The sequence below is a fragment of the Ailuropoda melanoleuca genome, chromosome 5 (assembly GCF_002007445.2).
Source record: "Ailuropoda melanoleuca isolate Jingjing chromosome 5, ASM200744v2, whole genome shotgun sequence".
Lineage (NCBI taxonomy): Eukaryota > Metazoa > Chordata > Mammalia > Carnivora > Ursidae > Ailuropoda > Ailuropoda melanoleuca.
In genome coordinates, this window is record NC_048222.1 from 36,813,738 (window position 1) to 36,839,165 (window position 25,428).

The 25,428-nt window shown below is 42.8% G+C and overlaps 1 protein-coding gene across 1 annotated transcript in view; it reads right to left on the bottom strand.

Annotated features, from left to right (window-relative positions):
• Positions 1 to 23,987, bottom strand: part of THSD4 (thrombospondin type 1 domain containing 4) — a 200,701-nt gene extending 176,714 nt beyond the window's left edge. The window contains exon 1 of the mRNA XM_034660735.1: positions 23,697 to 23,987. Within this exon, the coding sequence (XP_034516626.1) occupies positions 23,697 to 23,768 (72 nt within the window). The 5' untranslated portion in view covers positions 23,769 to 23,987. The remainder of the gene's footprint in view (positions 1 to 23,696) is intronic.
• Between the last annotated feature and the right edge of the window lie 1,441 nt (positions 23,988 to 25,428).

Genomic DNA, 25,428 nt, shown 5'->3' on the forward strand with positions numbered 1-25,428 from the left:
GGTTCCCCCCAGCTGCCGCCTCTGTCATGCCCTCACAGGATTCTAAACTCAGGCCGGAACAAAGCCCTGGCATGTGCCCAGCCCTGCCAAGCTCCCTTTCTTGGCATTGTTTGCCTTTCCTGGAATGACTTCTCCCTTCCCCCTCCCAACTATCCTTCCCTCATCTGTGTCACTTTGTCATTCAAGAAGTAGTTCGAGAACAATTACCCAACATTTGCAGCAACATGGACGGGACTGGAGGAGATTGTGCTAAGTGAAATAAGTTAAGCAGAGAGGGACAATTATCATATGGTTTCACTCATTTATGGAACGTAAGAAATAGCAGGGAGATCGGTAGGAGAAGGAAGGGAAGAATGAAGGGGGGGGTAAACAGAAGGGGGAGTGAACCACGAGAGACTATGGACTCTGGGAAACAAACTGAGGGCTTCAGAGGGGAGGGGGAGTGGGGGAATGGGATCGGTCAGTGATGGGTATGAAGGAGGGCACGTATTGCACGGAGCACTGGGTGTTATACGAAAACAGGGAATCATGGGGCACTACGTTAAGAACTAATGATGTACTGTATGGTGACTAACATAACCTAATAAAAAATTAAAAAAAAAAAGAAGTAGCTCGAGAGTCAGCTTCCTGGGGGGCTTTCTCCCCACCGCCACCCCTAAGAAGACTTTTCAGACTTAGAAAACAACAAAGATTATACTGAACATGACTTCGTACTCGATGGCTCAGCAAGCCCTTTCAGACTCCACTGTGCCCCAAGGGGATGGCTCCTAATATCAGGTATCACATTAGTAGACGTGCTTAATGCCCAGGGCCCGCGCTCCCTAACCCTTTCCCTGGGGGCAAGCCGGCGGCTTTTCTTTCTTTATCCCTGGACCCCGCTCAGGGCCAGGAATGAGCTGGATACTCTGTAAGTGGCTACCACGGTGCAGTTACCACCGTAAAGCTGGGTTGGAAGTAAAAGCGTGGAAACCATCTACAAGCCCAGCACAAAGGAAACGTTTACCATAACCCTTTGCCCATACAACTGTATATTACGCAGCTATTAGCAGTCGGGGTTTTGAAGACTATTTGATGACTCAGGAACCTTGCTCACTATCTAACATCGTTATTATCCCCCAACTGGAAATCCATATAATTGGCAAAGGCTGAGGATAAATAACTACAGGCAAACATACTTGTGTAAATCCAAAATATTAACAGCAATTAATTTGTTGCAGTGGGATTTTATTTTGTTTTTTTCTACATTTTTCTCTGCAATCTGTCTCTTTCTGTTTCTGTCTCTCTGTCTCTCAACAATGAACACAAATTACTATTATAATAAAAGACAAACATTTTAGGAGGGAGAGTAATTTAGGGCTGGCAGAGACAAGAAGCAAATGAAAAAAACCCAATCTTTGAAGATGCCCGAAGAAAGAGAATACAAATCATGGAGAAATAGCCAAGGCAGGTCCTAGATGTCAAGTTAGCTCGTGAGATAAGCTGTGTTTGGCCAATCCCAGAGCTGGAACTCCCATCACCATGGGAAGGACAGACAGCCGCATAGAGGTGCCGTAGCACACAGCACAAAAGATCCAAATGCGGGGACGACAGCTTGTCTGCGGGCTAATGCTGAAACTTCCTACAGATTTTAATGCAGCCTTCACAACTAAATTATAGGGTGGGCTTTGAGTCTCATTCGGAGACTCTGTCTCCTACAGGGCTCAGAGGAGAATCCTGCCCATGATATGTACTCAAGTGCATTCTAGGGGCTAAATATAGGCATTTTCAGAAAGGCATACCAGACATCTGGGGATTTGGTGAGGCCAGCTTGCCTTAATGCAACGGGAACATGGAAATCACATTTTGAAATATAAGCTCAGGGGTCTCTTTTTTCCATTAAATAAGGAATTTCTTGGGATTTGCTAAACATTTTTGTTTTATTCAATACAGAAACGTTTAGGCAAAGGGATGCCAGAAACAAACCTGGAGCCTAGCGCTTCGGACAGGGTTTATTTATTTGGGCAAGGGAAACTAACACACAACATTCTACCCCCCAGGGAAGCCCTCCACGGAGACATGGCTAACTTGGAAGAATCCAAGACGTGTACATGGGCTCTTTGGGCTCAGAAGAGGCTTAAGAGGGAAGAGGGGGAAAAGTGAGTTCTTCACTAGGTCCGGAACAAACTTTAGGCACTTTCCACACTTCGAATCTTCCTCAGAAAATCCACAGAAAATGAAGCCTCTATCAGTAACAACAGAACGCTGCTAATACTGTGGAAACATCCTATAGGACACCTTGGGCTCAAAGGGAGTTCTGTCTTTTCTCAGCCTGAAGACGCAGCCCGCAAGGCCTGGCCCCAAGCAGGCGGGGACAGTGGGGAAGGGTGAGTGACCCCCAGAGGCGCAGCCAAGCTACCACAGAGCAACTGCTAATGCGAAAATGACTAGGAACACTCTGGAGTGTAGTCTGGGAAACCGCCCGGAGCCGCAGAAACCCAGCGATGAACAGCCTGTCGCAGCGGGAATGCATCTTCCCAGACAAGTCATCCACCTCCTGATTTTCCAGGGGACGACACTGCAGCTCCGAGGGAAAAGAGGAGACCTGCCCAACGCCACACAGCCAGTCAATGGCGGGCCGGCGTCTAAATACCTCCCATGCATTGAGCCTGACATCCTAGAGGCCAATATTCATATTGCCACTGCCACGGCTTTGCCCCCTAGATCATGACGTCATGGAGAAGGTTCATCCGAAAAATCTGAATTTATAGTCCAGGCCTGCCCATTACTAGCTATCTGACCTTGCTTTCCTCATGGAAAGATAATGTCTTTCTCACCAATATCTCACAGAGTTGTTGTGACTAGTTGAGTAAGAAGACACATGGTAAGAAGACACACTGCCTTTTGTAAACCATCAGTTCTAGTTTCACAAATATAAGCAGCTGTGTCTCACGCATGGGGTGCGTGTGCGGTGGTTACACTGGTGAGGATCGTGCTGGGCGTGGAATACTCCACTGATGTTAGCTGCACTACGCTCATTAAAAATAGCAATAATCTTCATTCTCGCCGGCATAAAAACCACCATTACCAAGAATATCGAAACAAATCACTTGTCTGTTGAGTCATATTTACAGAATTAATATTACCTGTAAAGTAGCTATTATACAGAATATTACAGTGCAAAACCATTGTGGTTTACTGAGAGAATTAGTATTGTGCCTAGAAAAAATATCTTATTTTTTATGTTATTAAAGTTACCAAATGCTCTTGCTTTATTTAAGGCAGTGCATCTTTTGGTAAAACTGTCACTGAATTTCCCTTCCTTTTCCCTCCTTTCCCTTCCCTTCCTTTCCTTTTCTTTCTTTCTTGTTTAATTGAAGTATAGTTGACACATAATATTATATTAGTTTCAGGCATACGACATGGTGATTCAACAATTACAAACTTTAAAATTATGAAAAGTGTAAAATTACAAAATGTTCACCATTAGTATAGTCACCACCTGTCACCAAAGAAAGTTATTGTGATATTATTGACTCTATCTCCTATACTGTATTTTTCATCCCTGTGACTTATTTATTTTATAACTAGAGGCTTGTACTTAGTCTTCTTCACCCATTTTGCGTGGGAATTATTGTCTGTCTGCATGAATAGTGGCATTGACTTTCTGAGTTCAAGGGCTAATACCTTTTCTCTTCTTTGTATATATTCTATCCAATTACTTCACTCAGTACCCCATCCCAAAGGAATTAGCTTTTTAAAAAAATCTACGAGTCACCTATTTGATTGTGTTTCCTTCTTTGCTTTGGCTGCTGTGAAGCTCAGAGTAAAATTTCTGACCCAGACTCAGGAGGACTTAATATGACACGGATTTTAGATGTCAGCCTTATTCCTTCTATTTTTCTCATCCCAAGTTTTCCCATTGCTCTATTTTCTTCCCTTACTTGTTACCTTGTACATTACATTCACTAAACTTTTTAAGGTTATTTTAAATTCTTTTTAGAATGAAGGAATCATAAATAAATAACTTTCCAGAGATGCACATTTAACATTGTTGAATATTGTAACAAACAAGAGAGCCTAGGATTCCCTCCTTCCTCCCTCCCTCCCTCCCCTCCCTCCCTTCCTTCCTTCCTTTTCCTTCCTTCCTCCCTCCCTCCCTCCCTCCTTTCTTTTTACTGTGACATCTGGCTTAACATTTTCCTTGAAACAGGAAACCAAATGGCAAAGAAATACTTAGTGTGGGTCTCACTCACAACCATGAATATCAGAGGACAGAATCTTCATTTCTTCGGGGCTTTTGACCAGCAAAGAAAACAATCAAAATCTTAGATTTCTAAGTGGCAGGCCACACTTTACCTTGGATGCTTCTAGCAAAACAACTATTTTTAGAAAACAAGACATTTGGGGGGAATGTCATGATGAAAGAATATTCAGATGAAAGGAAATGCTTTTTTATCTTCTCACTTAAAATACACGCTCATTGAAGAAAATCTGTCATATATTGTACAGACAAGCAGGGAAGAGGTACAATTACAGCTGTTAAAAGCTCTGGAGGCAGCTTCTGCTATACCTGCCTTCATTTACTTTTTCTTTTCCTCATGGTAGGAACAGGGTCCCACATCCTGACTCAGCAAAACTTTGAATCATGGGCTCTAAGTTGGCCTTTGGGGACCTTGAGTCACATCCCCCACGTGATGCAGGAATCTCCAATTTTATAGCATCGTGAGGAGGAAGAACATCCTCTTCCTGTGGCCACTTTGAAGAACACACGCAGTTTCCTTTGTTTCCAGTTCTCTGGTGATTCATGACAAACTTGATGCGTGAGCAAGAATTCTGTGGTTTCCCATGCAGTCGCGACCTTCATGTCTCCAGAGACCAGGAAGCTCTGATAAAAAAATCTCATTTAGGGAAAGCAACCTGGCAGGTGCTTATGACCAGTCTCAGGTTTGTCTTTTTTTTAACTGAGTAAAGTGTTTTTGTATTTATTTGTACCCAACTTATGCCAGCACAGAGATTGGGGAGGGGGCTTTTAAAGGCATATGCAAATAGGATAAGAATAAATATACCCAAAAGCTGAGGCAGAAGCAAAATGGGTAAGAGAAAGGAAATAAAAGGGTAAGGTTGGTACAAAGATTGCACTCCTGGAAGGTCTTGTCCAATAGCTGGAGGGAGGCTATAAATTGGTTCTGAGCTTCCAAACTGCCAAGACTGAGAAGCAAGCACAATGGGCCATCAAAATCGGTGTTTGTAAGTCCCCCTCACATGCACACGACACAAGCACGCACGCAAGCACGTGCGCACCATGTGTCCTGGCTTTCCTGCCTTTTGACTGCTGATGGAGAGTCTTCCTAGGGACTGCTGCTGAGTCTGCCTGTGCCCTTCTGCCTTCTCTCCACACTCAGTTTGCTGCTCTAAAGGTGATGTGCTGGGAACACCTGTGACTGCCCCCTGGATGCTTCCTTCTAGTCGGAATGAGCTGGAAGACCTGCTGGAGCAGCCCTCCATTGATGATGCTAAGGAGGACAAGGGCGCCAGCTTTCTTGCTCCTCTGTTGGATAATTCTGAGTTGTGTGCTACACTGACTTGCAGAGGTCCTGATTGATATCAATGTGTTATCATTGGCTCGATAACACACTTGGACTGGGTGCCTCCCCTCCCTGTCCCACTTCCCCTCTGCCCTACTGAGGTTCCTCAGACTATCTGCCAAATGGACTCCTTGCAGTCGGGCGTTAGCTCAGGGTCTGTGTCTGGGGGACCCAAACCAAGGTAGGGACACCATCGGATCTAGTGAAATGCAGTCAACTTAATGATGACTGTCATGTGCTGCCTCTTACAAGGACCTCCAACACAGTCAAGGGCAGTCCTGCACGATCAATGCCGATGGCCACCCACTTACTGTCCGGGGGAGGTCCGCTCGATAGAACCCACTTCCAGCATTGCTGGGCAAGGCTGAACCAAAAACTCTATGTGCCCACAGATTTCTAATCTCCTACAAGAGAAGGGTGGCCCATTGGTCCCCTCTGGTTCTAAGATTCCTTGATATAAAATATGCCACACCTACCTAAGTTTAAGTTTTTAGGGAGAAAAAAAAATCACAGCGCACCCTGCCAAAGTGTTTTTCAGAGACTCTCACTCTGTTCTGTAGAAGCCCTTGGGCTTGGAAGATAGGAGGGGCCCTGGAGGAGAGAAAAGTCAGTGCGCACAGCAGCTGTCACCCGTCTCCGTGTGATGACCAGGCAGGTAGGAAGGGCGTGGGGATGGAGGGAGCAAGACGCAGGGGGGCCCTCGAGGGAAGAGGGCAATTTATAAACCAAGAAAGGAAGCAGCGGGGTCTTCTGGAGGCAAAGCGGGTCAATTATAACCAACAAACGTTGGCTTCAGGGTAGGAAGGCATTATTGGGCAAAATGGTTTGACAGATCAGGTCGGTATTACAGAATCTCAGTGCGCTGGGGAACAAAGAGAAATCCCGGCTGTAGCCTTTAACCAGTTCCGTTCAGCAGGTTACTAACCTGTTGAGCCCAGCTTTCTCATCCAAAAATGGGATAACGATCCCTATCACAGAGGGTTTTGCTGGGGATTAAATGGGGTGAACGGCTGAGCACCAAGTTGATGCTCAGTAAATACTGATGTCGCAATCTGTTGACTGATCCGGAATTAAGGAAATCCATGGACATCTCTGATGACAAGCCTCTCAACATTTAAAAAGCGGGTATTTTTACTCATAGCTATTTCAAAACTCGTTTGCATTTTTATTTGATTACACTCCGTAAAGAGAAAACACACACAACATTCAAACCACGCACTGTTACGGAAGAACAAAACAATGCCCGAAGCGTTCCTGACTCCGCTATTGAATTTCAGCAAAAAAATTCTCACACAAAACTAAATGAAATGCTTTGCTCGTGCCTGTTAAGTACTGGCTGTGGCCTTATCAAGCTAGTCGTCTCCCTGCACCTCAGATTTCCCATAACTAACAGCATGGGGCACGGGGCCAGACGCACTTGACGAGCCTGCTCACGTCTTGGGTCTGTTTTAATTCTAGGACCCCCTGGGAAAGCAGAGAACGGAGTTCTTTATGTGGCCACAGAGTTACTTCCGTCTGTCATCATCACACTTGTGTCTTGAGCACCTCAGAGCCTGGCTTAGAGCATCTAAACCTTAATGAGTCCTTTGCTTTTCTTCCCCTGTCAATAAATTACAGGGTGATGTTTTTCCTCTTGTTACCATTCCCTGTGATTTATGTCCTGTGGTCTCAGAGGTTCATTTAGGGCCCAGGGAAATCTGCCTCTTCCGTCCTCAAATTCAATGTCGGTTGGCCATTAATGTTACAAGAGAGTCTCTGGAACTGAGACCAGAGACATAAGGTCTCTCCTGTCACTTCCAACACATCCTTCAAGGCTCAGCTCAGACTTTGCTGCTCTGAAGCTCTGACATATTAATGTCTCTTACTTCTCTAAGTCATTTCAACTAACAGGCTCCCTGTACTCCATGTAATTAGTGCCTTATTATATACTCTGCTAGGTTCTAATTGCCTGCATCATATAATTGAGCAGTGGGTTGCACGGGGGAAGACTCTATTCACTGGCAAGTAGCCTAGTCTAACATGGGCTCTGGAATTGGACAGAAGGGGGTCCAAATCCTGGTTCCGTGAATAGGACTGTGTGACCTGGGCCATATAACGTGGGCATATCTGCCATGCACATATAATGGACATTTGTGACTTTTACCTGCCGAGTACTCCTTTTTCTGGAAACAACCAACCTGTCATCACTGTGTGATTCAGGCAGGCTGAAACAAGTCACTCAGTTCCAGGGGTGGGTGGGGGCCCAGGACTTGAGCTGGCCAATCACATATGTGTCCCCTTAGCTACAGTGATTGGCTCAGGAACGAGCACATGACCTGGCCCAGCCCAGTGAGAGTTAGCACTAGGATTGTGCTGGAATCACTGCCACAACCCTTTGATTCAAGATTTTAAAAGCCAAAAAGCTTAAAAACCGAAGGCTTTTTTTTTTTTTTTCCCCTCGGGTAAGTTCGGTATTCAAGCTTCTTTGGTAGCAAAACGTGACTTAACTGATGTGATATTATTAATAATAGTCTTTAATTAATCCCACTTAGTGTGAATATCCAACTTTTTGTTCTGGGTATGTATATGTATTTGACTAGAACCCTGCCGGGGGTGTTATGTAATACACAATATATGTATCATATTATCCTTCTAATATAAAAAAAATGACCACATCATGAAACACATCTGGGCCCCAAGAGCTTGAGATAACTTGCAAAGATTTCCTGCCTTTGCACTCACTGCTGTTTCTACCTGGAAGTTTCAGCACCCCTTCCTCATCTTCCTCAACTGACAAATTCTTCGTTATTCCGTATGCCCCAAACTAAATGTCCTCTACCCTGTGAAGCAGTCCCTGACTTTCCTCAGGATAACTGGCCATGTTTTCATCTGGGTTCCAATGGTGCTCAAGCCACACACATTACACCATAGCAGAGTTCATGCCACATTATGGGCTCTGTCTGTGCACCTCTGCCCCCCCACCCCCTGGGCTCCTGGGAGTGGGGACAAATCTTCACGTCGTCAGTTTCAGATACAATGCCCAACATAAGCCTAGGGCGGTGGGGGGTCTCACCTCTACAACTTCCTAAAGAGAGGGGAGAAATGCCACAGGATTGTTGGAAGTACACTAATCCAGTTCTGTACGTTGCGACACAGATGTTTCAGTTCTAATCAATTTTGTGATGCTGCAAACCCCTATTTGCCATCGTTATAGAAACGTAAAATAAAGAAAAACTCACTCACTTTAGAATCGGCTGATGGGCATGTTAACCAACACGAGTGACAGACAGGGCTCCCCGCTGCCCCCATCACTAACGAGTCAGGGTCGCCTGGACGTGCAAGTCAAGCTAACCCTCTGGGGACTGGTGCACGGCTGTAGTACACATTTGCCAAGTGGGATGAAGAGTTCACCCTCCGACTGGATCCATTTACAGGAGACAGGAGCCATGACCGGGAAGAAGGAGCTCCTGGCTGGATAGGAAGGACACATCCTTCTCTGCGGCTGGACAAAGCCGTCTCTATTGAGGGTACTGACAGCTATACTACAAAACATGGAAATCGGAGGCCATGTAGTACTTACTTTAACCCAATAAAAATATGTGGACTTTTTTTGTGTGTGTCTTTCTACTTCAGTGTGCTTTCTTTCTCAGGAATAAAAGCCAAAATAATTAAGCGCTATTTGGCTTAACCATTATGGTGTGTATCCGGCTTTAAGCCTTGGCTTAGGATTCTGTTAATCATCAACATGCTTCATGATTAGAGGGCTCCCTTCATCCAACAATCCCAACTGCTTACTCATAGTCCTTAGATGTTTTCAGTGGCATTTGGGATTTCGTTTCCCTTTGAATGGGTTTTCCAGAGCATTTAGAAACATGGTTCCAAAGGAGCTGCCTCGGGGATCCTCACTGGGTCTTCACCACCTGCGCCTCGCGGGGGAGATTCCTGGAGTGGTTTCACTAGTGGGTCCCCTGGCAAGACTCTGCTGCACCTCTCGTCTCTGAAGGGTGTCCTCATCAGTCTTGACACAGCTTTTCTGCTCCAGTCTGACACGAAGGCTCAATAAACGTGTGCCACACTTGCATGCACCTGGTGTTCAGTGCCATGCCCCACAGGACAAAGCAGGATGTAGGAATTGTTTCCCTGACTCGGGGTGCTTACAGGCTCCCTGGGAGACCATATGTTCATGCGGGAAACTCTTACTAGAGCAAGCGAGATCAAACTGGATCCAAGGCTTGATGTTATAGAATGTGCCAAAGCAGACGTGGCTCCAGGACCAGAGATGGTGTGCAAGGGTGTCCTGGAAGAGGTGGGATCGAAATGGGCAGCGAGATGTGATGAAACTGACGCAGCCCCACATCCAGGCCCTGTATTCCTGCTCCATTTCCGGGGGCAGGAATGCTAGAGCGTGAGGTCAGAATCTTCGTCTGATCGGCCCACTCACTGATACACGCCAACCACTTACAACAGTGCCTGGCACACAGTAGGCTCTCCGTGAGTGAAGTGTTGATGAATGCAGTGGAGGCCTGGGGTCCCCTCTCTTCCCCTACCTCCCTACCACCTTCCCACAGACTCAGATGATGTACAAATCTAACCATCACTACAGGGTCAGCATACTTGGGGAACAAACTGTATACAGCTGAGGTCTCTTACAAATAGCTCTGAACACATTCAATATATCTGGTTTAACTGTTGCTGCCATAAAGACTGAAAGCCACAACCACTGTCTTTCAAGTTACCCCCAAGACCTCACTCGCCCAAGCTCCCAGATGCGATGAGGCCCAGCATGCTGCTGTTGCTTCTAGACCATTTGCCCTCCAGCTCTGGGCTGAGCGACTGTGTGGTCTTGAGCAAGCCACATAACCTCTAGAAGGTTCATTTTCCTTCTTTGTGAAATTAGTGGGTTGGACTACATTATCTCTAAGGTTCCTTCCCAAATAATGATTCAAGAGACTGGAATTTGGTATTTAACACCACTTTTTGGCTCTCGGGAAGACAGATTGTTTTTTATTTGAGCCCCAGACCCACCCTTCTGCTGAGAAAACCACAGTGACCTCCTGGCCCCCTCCTTCACCAACTGGGAAGGTGTGGCCAGCTTGCTCCAGCTTTAGGTATTTGTCTTTGCTCCTTCTCCTTTCTCAACTGCCCATCCCCATCTTCCCATTGTCAAGCACCCTACATCTTTTCTTCTCCTTCCTCTTCCCGAGGCCTTGACTCCTTAAGATCTGGTGAAAGAATCTGGGGCCATTTTGGATCCTCGACTGTAAACCTCCCCTCTGTAGGATCTCCTGCTTCTCTTCATTTTCGTGCACAATCCCCCAACTCCATTTTCGCCCCCTCTCATCCTCTCCATGTTCTGCTTGAGTGTGACAAATACCTCCTCGTGGCCTCACATCATTCTTCTGTGGCCTCAATGAAGAACCCTTCTCCACTAGGTTTGAGAGATCAGAAGTTTTTATGACAAGGACAGCTGCTATGCATTGGGCCTCGGCCATGCACCAAGAACTTTCTGGAAATCACCTCCTTGATCATCATTAAAATTCTATGATGTTGACATATTCCTCAACATTTGAAAGATGAAAAAATGAGGGCACCTGGGTGGCTCAGTCAGTTAAGTGTCTGCCTTCAGCTCAGGTCATGGTCCTGGGGTCCTGAGATCGAGCCCCACATTGGACTCCCTGCTCAGCGGTGAGTCTGCTTCTCCCTCTCCCTCTGCCCCTCCCCCTGCTTGTGCTCTCTCTCTCTCTGTGTCAAATAAATAAATAAAATCTTAAAAAAAAAAATGATGCTTAGGGAAGTCAGCCTGCCCAAGTGAGTACATGCAGGACCAGAGATTTAACCTCAGGCCTGTGTGTCTCCAAGCCCATGCGTGGGTCTTCTCATACTCTGCTAAAGACATTAACCCTGTTTAGGGGTTTGTGATACGCATTTGCAATTTAGTGGTCACTTTTAGATTCAGAGAATTTTTAAAGTTGGAACATATTTAAGAAATCATTTAGTTTTAGTGACTTCTAATAGAACCTAAGAAATACAAGAACATACCCACACAGAAGGAAGGAATGATACAATTACATGGAAGAATGCACGCATATTATATACATCTATAATAAAAATGTAAGTATATCTTTACAAGCTTCCATGGAACATTTACAAAAATTTGTATATTTGGTGACAAAGAAAACCTTGAGCCTTTTTCTATGGCTAAAATTGTCTTGTGTACAGTATATCCCCGAGCTGCATTATCTTCCACTACACAAACGTGATGTTCTAGCCAAAAGAAAAACAAAATTATTTGCCCCTCAGGCTAAATATGCCCTTATCTTTCCCAACTGAATAACCTTTCTTTACTCATACTGTGTTTGAGACTTGAGATGCCTTGCTCCATTATCTGTCTATGGAACTCCTAAACATTTTTCAATCCCATCTTGAATGTTATTTTCTCCATGTGTCTGTTCCTGATCTTCACAATGTGATGTGTTTATTAGAGTAATTTATATCTTAGCTTTAACTAACCTACTTGTTGGTGTCCACATTTAGAGGACATATGCGGGGTGGCGGGTCTCACCTCTTCATACCACCGCACTTAGCACAAACCTTACACGCAAAATAGCCCTCAATATACCGTTTTCAATTTATTTGAGAGTTGTGTATTTTGCCTTGGTGCAAAGTAGAAGTTAAAAAAATGGTAGATGGGCAGATTTTAGTGCATTTTAATACAAAGCACTTGGTCTTTTACATCAATTACTCATTCTGTTCCTTAAATATGCCTGGGTTGAAATTTTCGGATTCTTTCTGTCAGTTCATATTAACTTTCTAAGCTAAAGTAAATAAATTTATGAATATGCTGAATCAGGAAATATGGGTTTTTTTAAGTAAAAAAATATTTTTAGAGGAGAAGTGCCTAATTGAGTACGCATGCCAACAACACATTGCAAGAAAATAGGAAAAGAAAACACCCGCTATAGCGTTCGTTTTGAGACTAAATAGATTTTTCCATTTATTTTGTGACTTTCTATTAGAGCACCCAATAATTTCTTGCAAGCAAATTTTCTCAAAAAGTGTCAAATAAAATTTTGTTTCAGCCTCTCATGACCTGCCAAGCACAATTAATCGCTTTTCTCTAATGTAGCTGAGCTGCTTAATCATATTAGCTACACAAAAAGAAAGGGAAGTTAAAGGAAGGTGCTAAGGTTATCCTTTGCATTTGTACAGATCTTAAGAGTTCTGCAAAGCACTTTGTTCACATTATCTTATTAATATTCCTCATATGCTATCAAGATGAATATTATTATCATCCCCATTTTATAGATGAAGAAATAGAAGTCTAGAAAGGTTATGTGCCCAACAGACATATGTTAGGAGAAAAAGGAAAAGGAAGGAAAGAAGAAAGGATAAAAATGTGTCTTACAAAGGGTAAAGATGGCAGACTGAGCAGACATTTGTTTTCTCTTTTTTTTCCAAAATGCCATTCAAATGGCAGAAAAGATCCACACATTACAACAACAACTATAAAACAAGAAAGCATACAATCAGCAGATAAATTCTTTGAGGAATTTCTGGATTTTAGAAAGCTTATGTTGGCAAGAGACCACTGAAGAAGAAATCACCAAAACAGACTATTACAGAGTTGGAAAAATTCTAAACTCTGAAACCATACAATGAGCAGGAGTCGCCATCAAGTCAGAGTGGTCATTAATGTCAAGGACAGGACTGCCTAAAGAACAGTGAGATGGGTCATGCCCCATCTCCCTCAGAGGCCAAGAGAGCAGTTGGTGGGAGATTCAACATGTCTGTCTCAAATACCGATAGATGAAGCAGGCAAATGTCAGGCAAAGATATAAAAGACTCAAACAACTTAATCTACAGCCTTGATTCAGTAGCTATATAAAAAGTTCCTATACCCAGTTATCAGGAATGAACATTTTTCTCAAGCTCACTTGGAATGTTGACAAAGACTGTCCACATACTAGGCCATAACACAAGTTTCAATAGATTTCAAAAAGTCAACCTTACAGATACCACATTCTCCCACTGCGATACAATCAAGTGAGAAATGAACTTGGGCCATACTTCTGAAAATATAATTAAAGAAAGCATGGGTCATAGAAAATATCATAATGACAATTTTCTAAACTACTTAAAGCCAAATAATAATAAAAATAATATATATCAAAACTTAAGGGATGCAACAGAAGTGATATTTCAAGAAAAAGTCACCATCCTTAATGTTCATATTTGAACAGATTAAAGGATGCAAATCAATGGGCTATACATAAATTTACAAAATTAATAAAGTTAAAGAAAAAAACAAGAAGACCAGATGAATCCTTCCAAAGAAAGAAGGAAAAAGAAGAGCAGAACCGAATGGGATAGAAAGCAAAGCTTCAATGCACAGGATTGACAAAGCCAAAAATTGGCTTTTTTCATAAAGACTAATAAAACTGACAGACTTCTGGAGAGAATGGTCAATGAAATGGAATGGGGAGAGAGCAAAGGATGTCCGTAGCAGCTCTAGACACACCTCTAGGTGCTACAGACAGTGGAAAGATAATCAGAGATTTAATATTAATCTATTTAATAAAAGCAGAAAAATATCAAAACCAAGTTGGATCTATCTCTGGAATGCAAGGATGGTTTAACATTATATTCTCTAGCTCTGAATTTTATCACACTAACAGAGTATAGAAGGAAAACCATATGGTTCCCCTCAATAGACAGAGATAAAGCATTATATAAAATTCAATACCTATTCATGATTAAGAAATAAATCGCTCAGCAGACCATAAATAGAAAAGGATTTATCAATGTGATAAAGTGTATCACCAAACACTTGCAGCTAACTTCATTTTTTTTGGTAGAGAGCAGCTTTCTTTTTTAATTTAAATTCACTTTACGCTAACTTAATTTTTAATGGCAAAGTGGTAGAAGCATTCCCTTTAAATCAGGAACAATATAACACTGCTTCTGAAGGTCCTCACCAGAGCAATAAGAATTGTTTGTTTTTTTTTTAAAGGGTTTAAGAATTGGAAAAAGGAAAAACTCAAAATGGTCATTATTCACAGATGATATATGATTATATACTTATAAATCATAAAAGTTCCTACAGATAATTGATTTAAATTAATAAGTGAGTTTAGCAAAATGGTTGGACATAAGATCATTTGTGTTTCTAAGCCAAAGCAAAGCAAAAAATTAATTTAAAAATATAAACATATTCTGGAAAACAGATTGGAAGTTCCTCAAAAAGTTAAAAGTAGAGCTACCCTATGACCCAGCAAATGGCACTACTAGGTATTTACCCAAAAGATACAAAACGTAGCGATCCGAAGGGGCACATACACCCTAATGTTTATCGCGCAATGTTCACAAAAGCCAAACTATGGAAAGAGCCCAGATGTCCACTGACAGATGAATGGATAAAGAAAATGTGGTGTGTGTGTATATATACATATACATATACATATACATATACATATACATATACATATACATTACTCAGCCATCAAAATGAAATCTATACATATACATATATATTACTCAGCCATCAAAATGAAATCTTGCTATCTGCAATGATGTGGATGGAATTAGAGGGTATCATGTTAAGTGAAATAAGCCAGTCAGAGAAAGACAAATACCATATGATTTCACTCCTATGTGGAATTTAAGAAACAGAACAGATGAACATAGGGGAAGGGAAGGAAAAGTAAAAAAAGATGAAATCAGAGAGGGAGACAAACCATAAGAGACTCTTAACTCTAGGAAACAAACTGAGGGTTGCTGGAGGGGAGAGGGTGAGGGGATGGGGTAACTCGGTGATGGGCATCAAGAAGGGCACGTGGTGTAATGCACACTGCGTGTTATATTCAACTGATGAGTCACTGAACTCTACCTCTGAAACTAATAATACACTGTATGTTAATTAATTGAATTTAAATAAAATAAAATAAATTTAATAAAAAGAAATATAATTTACCATATCAGATGATAACAAGATAGCTAGGAATACATCTAAAATTAAAGACGTGCAAGACCTTTATGTAGAAAATTGTACAATTTCCCTGAAAAACTTTAAAGAAAACCTAAATAAATGTTAAGCTTATAGTATATTCATGGATAGAATGGCTCAGTATTGGAATGCTAGTGCTCTCATATTGATTTATAGATTCAATACAATTCTGATGAAAATTCCTAAAGTATTTTTCTTTTTTTTTTCCTAAAGTATTTTTCAAAGGAAATTGATAAGTTCAAATTTCACAAAGAAGAGCAAATGTCTAAAAATAACTAACACACTCCCAAAGAATAAGTAGATTTCAATAAATGGTCCTGCAACAACTGATTACCAGTATGTGGAAGAAATGAAGTTGGGTCAGTTATTCACATTATTCAGACATTATTCATACAAAAAATCAGTTCTAAGTGTATCAGAAGCATAAATGTGAAAGGCAAAACTTCAATAATTTTATAAGTGAATAATATAGAATAATATCTCTATAAGCTTGGGATTGATAATTTTTTAAGGAAGACAGAGAAAGTGTTAATATAAAATAACTGTTAATTTCAAACACACTAAAACTGAGGACTTGTTTATCTTTAGATACTACAAAATTTTAAATTCAAGGGACAAACTGGAAAACACTACATGGAATAACAAAGGGTTCATAGTCAGAACATACGAAGTTCTACATCAGTAGGAAAAAGTGAAGAACCACGTCTACAATCAGGAAATGGACATGAACAGGTATCTCAGGGGAGAAGAGACATGGATGGTTTGTAAACATGTAAATATCACCCTAGAGCAATAGTTACGAATCAGAGAAATGTCAACTAACACACACTAGTAACATTGTTATACCGACAAAAATTAGTCTGATGATGTCAAATATTGACAAGGAGATAGATAACTGAGAACACTCGAACAAGGCTAGTGGGAGTGAAACCTGATATAACCATTTTAGAAATCAACTTAACACTATCTTGTGGAATTAAACAAACACATATTTTATGACCCACTAATCAAACTCCTAGGTATACTCCCTAAAGGAATCTTTGCACATACATGGGAATAGACATGTTCCAAATGGCTCACAGCAGCATTGTTTGTAACAGAAAACAAGCTGACCTAGAAAGAACTCAAATATCTATCAACAGGAGAAAAGACAGTTTATTACCAAGAATGCTGTGTAGCAGTAAAAATGAATGAATGTTATATGCATCCTTGTGTTGAATGAATAATCAAGTTGAAAAAAGGAAAACAAGATACTACATTTATATCACTCAAATGAAATAAAATCAAACAATATATTCTTAGAGATGCATATGTATATGATAAAATTATATATTTTTTAAAAAGACAAGGAAATGACAACCATCTTCTCTCTGGGAGAGAAGCGAGGAGGACAGACCTGGGCACTAGCATACAGTATTGGGCATATTTTATTTCTTTAGTTGGGTGGTAGCTTATAGGTGTTTGTTTTATTATTTTGTTTCATAACTCGCTTATATAATACATACATTTTCCTATATATAGCAAATATTACACTTTTTTCTTTTTTTAGAAATAGAAGAGAAGGTAAAACAGGTACTTAAAGACCACATCTTCCCCAAAGGGCCGACTTTATGACTGAGCTCAACAGACATTCAAGAAAAGGCTAATTTCTCTGTTACTTAAACTGTCTCAAGGCACACTAAAAGATGAGAAACTTTTGAATTTATTTTATAAAACTAGCAAAACTCTTGTCTAGCACAATAAAGGAGAGCCATGAACAAATAGTACTCACTTAAAAACCCCCAAATTCAAAATAAAATATTCACAAATCAAATAGTGAATTTAATGAATAAATCAACATGACTAAGATAGTAGTTCCAAGAATGCAAAGAGAGTCCAACATTAAGAAATGTACTAATATAATTCACTTTTTACATAGATTAAAGGAGAACACCACATCAGCATTTTGTGAAGGCAAACAACGTTTGCTCAAATTGAACAACATTCCTGATAAAACTTAGAAAGGAAATTGTCACTGGATAAAACTGATCTACCTAAAACATCTGGCAGGGTCACACTCAGTGATGACAAAGTAGAAGCTTTCCCATTTACGTCTGGAAGATGAGAATGTTCACTTTCTTTGCTCTGATTTAACACTGTGTACTGGAAGTCCCAGCAATTGCAAGAAGACAAGAAATAGAAACAAGAAGTACCAGGTATCAGAAAAGAAGCAGCAGAATTGTTATTATTTGCAAGTCGTAGGCCTATACACACAGAGGCATGTACATGTAGGCATATACATGCAGGCGTATGTAGGCTTATACACACATGCATGTGTAGGCATATACACACATGTGCATGTAGTCATATACATGCATGAGTATATAGGCATATACTCACATGCATATATAGGCATGTACACACAGGTGTATGTAGACATATACACACATGCGTGTGTAGGCACATACACACATATACTTGTAGACACACATGCACATATGCACACACCCTTGTGCTTAAAAATGTGTAGGAATGGTTCCAGAAGAACAAATGCCAAATTGTTAACAATGGTTTCATATGGGGAGGGAGGAAGGATTGGGAAGGGAGTGAGGGTAAAGAGGAACCTTTAACTTTTTATTCTTTGCATTTCTTGAATTTGTTTCTGTAACAACAATAGCTTTCCTAATTTAGAAGAAAAATTCAAAATGTCAAAAGTCACATGCCTGGATATGGTAGACCCAAGGCTCAAACTCAGGTCTTGCATTATCGAGTTAGTTCCACATAGTCGGTTTTTCGTGTAGACATCAGAAAGCAAAAGAAAGGTCGAGCCACTGAGAATTGTGCCAAAGAATCGGTCATTAAGGGCACTGTATTGATCCTTCATTTCTACTTGCCACAAATAAACTAAATAGACTAAAATCTATTAGTAAAAAAACAAAACAAAAAAACTAAATAATTAAAATCATGGCTTGCTTAAGGGCATCACTGCTTACAAAGCAACTCTACATTCATTATTTAATTTATTTTAATCCTTAAACAACAATTTAAGTAACGTATGACCATGAAAATGTCCCACAGTAGTAACCTAAATGGCATGTCATAAAAGATAAAATTAATCTTAAGACTGCAGATATGTAATTTCTGGAACTCTCAAAAGCACAGAGAAAAACCCCAACCCTAGGGATCCAGGGACAACCTTCTCCTGCCACATCCCCTCACAACGCATGCTTCTGTAATCTGAACCAAGCATTGTTTCCAGAATATGTCATGTTCTTTCTTATTTCTGGGGCTCTGTGGATGTTTTCCCTCTGCCTGGAATGTCCTCCCTCCCTCTTTTTCCACTTAAAATGCCTACCCATCTGTGAAGAAAAGAGTTAACACAGCAGACCTGAGCGCTCGCCTTTAAAAAGATCTGCTAACGAGGTTGGCCACTGAGTGGTGTCTGGGAATGGATTCGGGGAGGGTTCCCACCATTCCCAGAGCTGGTAAAAGTGGCTCACTGTGCTTACACCGTACTAACAATAGGTCTATGCTGAACACCCTGCTTACTTTCTGGAGATCTGTCCTGTTGGTACACAGCAGGCAGAGGGTACCTATGTGGCCAGCCCCCCATAAAAACTGCAGGTGCTGAGTCTCTAACAAGCATCCCTGGTTGACAACATTTCACACATGTTGTCACAATTCATCACTAGGGGAATCAGGTGTGCCCCGCATGACGCCACTGGGAGAGGACCCTTGGAATGTTGTGCCCGGTTTCTCCCAGATTTCATCCATGCACCTTGCTCTGGAGCCTTTCCCTATAATTATTCACAGCTGTGAGTGCAACTATACGTCGAGTTATTGAATCCCTGTGCATCACTGAACCTGGGGATGTCTCGAAGACCCCAATACACAACCCTTCAAGCCTCAGTTCAAATATGACATTATTCATGGGGTTTCTCTTCACTTCGTTAGGCAGATTTCATTGCTTCTTTGCCCCTCCGCCTCTGCTCTTCCAATTAAAGAGAATTTTGTATTGCACGATCATTAACTGTTTGCCCTCTGTGCCCGTTTTCAAGCGTAAGTGCATCAAAGACAAAGACCTTCTCTTTTCACCTTCCTTTCCTGAGCATCTAGCTGGCGCACCCTGGCCGCATCTGCAACAGTAACCATAGTAATCTCCAGTAAGTGCTGTTTACCATGTCTAACACACCAAGCCAAGAGCTCTACACACACTATCACATTCGATCCTTCCAACCACCTCTTACAGTAGCTACTATTACTATCCTCATTGTAAAAATAAAACACAGAGGGGTTACATCACAGATTATAGGCACTACTACTAAGTGATTTTTTTAGATTGTGTACATTATTATTATTATTATTACCAGCTAAGACAGGCTTACTGTACACAATTCGAGAGGTACACAGGCGTATGGTGCAATGGAAGTCTCTCAGCTGCGCTCCACCCCCATGCACCCCCTCTCTTCCCCTTTCCTGGATATCCTTCCAGGGAGGGGATGGACAAATATGTTCATTCATTCTACACAAAGAGTAGCATTTTATACATGTTGTACTGCAACTTTGTTCTTCTCACCTCACAACATATACTGGTGTTCATTTCCTACCTGTACATACAGAACCACATCGTTCTTTTTGAACACCGGCCTAGTGTCCCTGATCAAGGGACATTCAGGTTTTTGCAACAAACTAATTCTGAAAAATGGTTCAGAGAGCAATGTGCACATTTGGAATAGATTCATATGATAAAGTATTAGAAATTGAGACGTTGGGTCAAAGAGCTCTTTATATTTATTTTTAAAGTAAAAAAATTGATCTTTTTTTAAAAGATTTTATTTATTTATTTGAGAGAGAGAGAGATAGAGCATGAATGGGGAGGAGAGGGAGAAGAAGGCTCCCCACAAATAGGTAGCCCAATATGGGGCTCAATCCCAAGACCCTGGGACCAAGACTTGAGCCGAACCGAGCCACCCAGGTGCCCCCCCAAAATTGATGTTTTTAAAAAGTTCTTATTTAAATTCCGGTCAGTTAACATATAGTGCAATATTAGTTTCAGGGGTACGATATAGTGATTCCACACTTCCGTACAACACGGGTGCTTGTTGCAACAAAAATTGAGATCTTACATACCGTAAAATTTGCTTTTTGAGAAGGTACAATTCCGTGTTTTAGTAGTTACAAGATTGTGTGACCATCACCACAAAAAAAAACACCTCTGTGCCCTTTACGTTGATTTTTAATTTTGAATGTTGATAGCTTTTGCCAAATTGCATCATCAAAATTAACATAAACATCTTTTTGACCCACGTCTAGAACTGTTTTGATTTCCAAGTTGCCTCTCCCTCCCCCTCCTCACACATAACAGTATCTCATTGGTCTTATCTGAGGAGGTAAGTCCAAGTTCAGGAAAGAAAACGCACACTTCCACTCCCACAGCAAACAAACAGGACCCCGGCGTGTCGCACCCTGGCAAACGCACCACAAGTCCAGCCTGCCTTTATGGTGTTTTACATTCTTCGGGGGACGCGTGCAATCTCTACAAGTGAACGCTGCTGCGCTCCTAATTTTGACAAGGCCAAAAGCTTTCCAGCGACCTCAATGTTCTTACGAGGTCATGAAAACAGAATGCTCCTGCAACCGGAAAATCAAGGAAGGAACAGTCCTTCCCCGTGTTTGTTCTCAAACCCAGGCACCTGCACCATACCAGGTGGTTTGTCCTCAGTTCACAGTTACCGGGGCCAACACTGTCAGCAACAGGACGCCAAATGAGGCTTGCTTGGAATAACACACCCTCCTCCCACCACCTGCCAGCCCCTACTTATCTGGAAGGACTTCACACCCTAGAAAATGGACCCTGAGCTTCTACCCAGAGTTCACTGCCTGGCTTCCAGCCCCACGCTGAGCCACAGGCAGCTAAGCAACACTAGGTGGGCAACCTTCTCTGCCCTTTTTTTCTTTTTCCTTGTGTGTTTTTATGAACCTCCAAAGGGAAGATAATTAAAACCTGCAAGAAAACCGGCTGGCAGCGAGAAAGAAAACCTTGGTGACTTGGGGACGCCGCCACATGTTTATGGGTGAGTCTTGTAAGTAACAGGGCTATAAAAAGAGGCTCTTATAAATAAATGCCACATTCTTCAAAGCTCTATATAAACGACATTCTTTTTAAGGAGGGAGGGGGAGCTACTGGCATACTCAAGTTCCTTCCTCATCATTTCATTTCCAGCAAAGGGGAAAGGAATCCTAATTGTACAATTTCCTAGGAGCATGGTAGTTACAAAGCCAAGGCCCTGTGGTGACGTGTGCAGGAGCGCACGCCTGCGCACACGCGCGCTCAGACGCAGGAAAACAGAAAAGAGGACAAGGCACACAAGGGTCTGTATTTAGTGAGTCAGGACAGAACAAAGGAGCAGAAGAGCAGGCATCTCATCACCTCCGATGGGGTTTTCTGGCTGTTAAGCACTCACACTTGAACTCCAGAGACAGAAGTTGTGCCTTCCTCTCCCAAGGGCTGAGTGTGGGCAGCACAGCATCAAGATTTGGGGGAGCCAGTGTCATCCCCTTTCATTTTTCATCTGCTTTGCTGGCTGTAAAGAGAAACAGGGCCGCCCGCCTCTCTGCATGTGACACAAGGCTTGAGGCGCACGCATTCCAGAGCGGCCTTCCCCGGGAGCCAGCTGTGTGCAGGTAACTGAAGTCTGCCTTTAGCCTTGCTGTTAATAAGAGTAATTGGCACGCCACCGAGGGGCTGCCGGAGCGCTGTGATTTGCTCTGCATGGGGGTCTCCCCAACCATATGCACAGGCAGCGGTGATAGAAATATTTTCCATATGAGCTCTCCTCTCACATGCTTAAGTGCTCCAGGCTGAGTTAGGCCGGCCCATTTGTCATTTACTCTACACAGTAAAAAATCAACAGGGAAGTTGCAAACCCCGGCTACAACTAGAGGGCAATGGTCTGCTTTCAGCCTTCCAGCATCGCAAACCCATTCAGTTCCTCCAGCTCCCATTCAAGCCCTAGACCCCCACCCCCTCCACCCCAGGCCCAGAGAATATCTGCAGAGCAGAGGACACAGCAAACTAATAGGCTAAAAGCCTGAAACAAATGACCCGTTGCTGCATGCCTCTGAGCCACATGTCCATTTTGAACCCACCGCTAGCCCTGCAGCCTGGCTTTGGGACTGCTCTTGCTTCCACTCACATAGAAGGGAAAGTCATTACATGAAGCTTTCAGAGCCTGACCCGTCCTGACAATGCTAACAAAAGGCAAAGCTGGGATGTGGCCCCTGGCCTTTTTAGGAGATAGACTTTTCACTTAGCTATTCAGGAGGAAGATGGATTTCGGTAAGAGACTGTCCTTCCATTCATTACTTGGGCATCAGTCTTTGAGATATTTCATCAGAATAAGGAGTAAAAGGAGAGGATGAGGCAAATTTGTTGCAGCCTTATTTGGAGGTGAGGGTGGCTGCACCTAAGTCCTTCCCTCTCTGGGCCACAGCGCCATCCCCCCCCCCATCTCTTTGCCTGCATCAAGAACTGGCTCCCAGAGCATCTATGGTGTTCAGAAATGTATCCAGCAAACTTATGAGCTAAACCCGTAAGAATAAATCATCCTCGCGGGCCTTAAACATGCCTTCCTGCCTTAGTAGCTCTGGGCATATTCCTAGCCCTGTCATGTATCACTATCCTGCTGCAAACGTATGATCTAAAGTTAAACACAGATTTTTCCAAGCACATCAAAGCAAAAGGGAGGCCAATGTGATGCAAAAGCAGTAAAGAAAAGCATTTCCTCTAGCATGCATATCCTTTCTGCAACACTGGAGAAAATTCTCAAAAGGTAACGGTCCCTATAGGAATCTGACGTGCACATTTTTTTTTTCTGCAACGGCAGGAGAAATGTGCACCCTCCAGGCATCTGTCACCAAGGCCATGCCAACTCCCCAGTGTGGCAACTGTACAGACCACCTCCGAATGAGATTTTAGAAATGACGGGCTTCTTCAAGAAGAATAGAAGTCTTTCCGTAAGAAAAGGCAAAGCATGCCTGAAAACACAATATAAAGCATTACTCTTTGCACACCATAAAAAACCCGTTACCTGATCCCTCTTGGTAGATAGAAAAAGAAATATAGTGCTGACAAAAATACAACTTCTGACAAGATATTTTATTTGGCTTACCTCTCCCCCAGGTCTTGCTAACACTGCTGTTTGAACGTGGAGCAATGTTAATATCAGGTAGCTGACAAACATTATTACCCAAAGTTAGAACTACCCTAGAGGAGAACTCCGTCTGCCAAGTACTAACAGCTAGCAGATGCACTTGTGTCTCGGGATTCCAGCTCTGGAGTTCCGCTAGGCACCGCGCTGGTTCCCTCTGCTCTCCCTCACTGTACTACCCGCAGCTCCGAGCTCAGCCTCTGCTCTGAAGAAAACTGGTAAGCTGATCTCTTCATGTAATAACTTCTCCCGGCTGGGGGAGGGGACAGGAGCCAGCTGGGAGCTGGGGGGCTGCCTTGAACAGAAAGCAGAAAGGGGAGGGACAGAAATCAATGTGGAGTTCTGCATCTGGTCTCATTCATGAAAAGGGCTCCAAGGTAAGCGCTCTGCGTGCAGGGGGAAGATCCCTGCTTCATCAGGAAGGCAGTGAACTGCAGCGGGATGAGCTCCAGGCTGGGAGCTGGGAGACCTGGGAGACCTGGGAGACCTGAGGCCTTCCTAGTCCAGAATCTGGCGCTGACAAGCTGTCTGCCAGGGTACGCTGCCAACCCATTCTGGGCCTCAGTTGGGTTTCTCACTGGTACGGTCAAGGGCTGGGTAAATGACCTCTGAGTTCCCTTCCAGTTCTGACTTGAAGGCTGTAGAAATCTGGGCAAAGGCTGCGTTATTAAGGGCAGCCTCGAAGGGGAAAGAAGTCACAAGGGTGCTGTGTGTTTATGCACTGACCATACAGGCATGAATGGATGGGGACCAAAGATGCCACTCTATCCCCCTCTTGCTACCTCCATGGGTCACTGTGCCTAACCAAGAGCTTGAGGAATTCTTGCAGATGATGTAAAAATAAATGATAAGGTGGGAGCAAGTGAAACCTGGGTGCTAGATGGCGCTGGCACAGTGTACTGGAAAGCAGGATGGTTTTCAAGAAATAACTGGGTATAATCAGTTGACCATCAACGTGGGGCTTGGGGACACAGGGAACAGGCTGGGGAGTGGGTCTTGCAAAAGCCTACAGTCCCCCTGAGATGCACCCTAAGTGGCCACCTCTTATTATGAAATAGAAGGGCCCACTGTCTAAAATAGGTAGAGAACCCACCAAGTATTAGCTTCGGCTTAGGATGGGCTCAAGAAAGCATTCTGAGGCCAAAGAGAGGATGCCTGCGTGGCGCAGGGGAACAGCCTGGGCCCTGGAACCAGGGAGACGTTGGTTCAAAGCCCAGGTCTACCACTCACTCCCTGTGGGTCTATGGAAGAGTATTTAACTCCAGTGAGCCCCGGCTGCCCCACCTGTGAAATGGGGAAGGGCCATCTGATGGTTTTGATGACCGTCAATGAGGTCACCAAGGCACAAAACCTGGCATAGTTCTGGACACACAGTAAGTGCCGAAGATATCAGCTTTCTCTCTGATCTGAAATAAACGTCGACACGCCACCCCAGAAACGAAATTCATCAATACTTGAAAAGCCTCAGATTGTGAGCATTTTTCTTGCCTTAATTAGGAAACTTTAAACCAACTGTAGTTTGTAACCATCTCAAAATGTTTATTATCACCAGTCACATGACACTTTACTAGCAGACTGTTTTTTGGGGAGGGTTGGGTGAAGGGACTTAGAATCCCTTTTTCCAAGGCTAGAAGAGACAGCAAGCATGCTGGAGATAATATCTCCAGTGAGAGAAAGGAAGGATGGAGTTTCT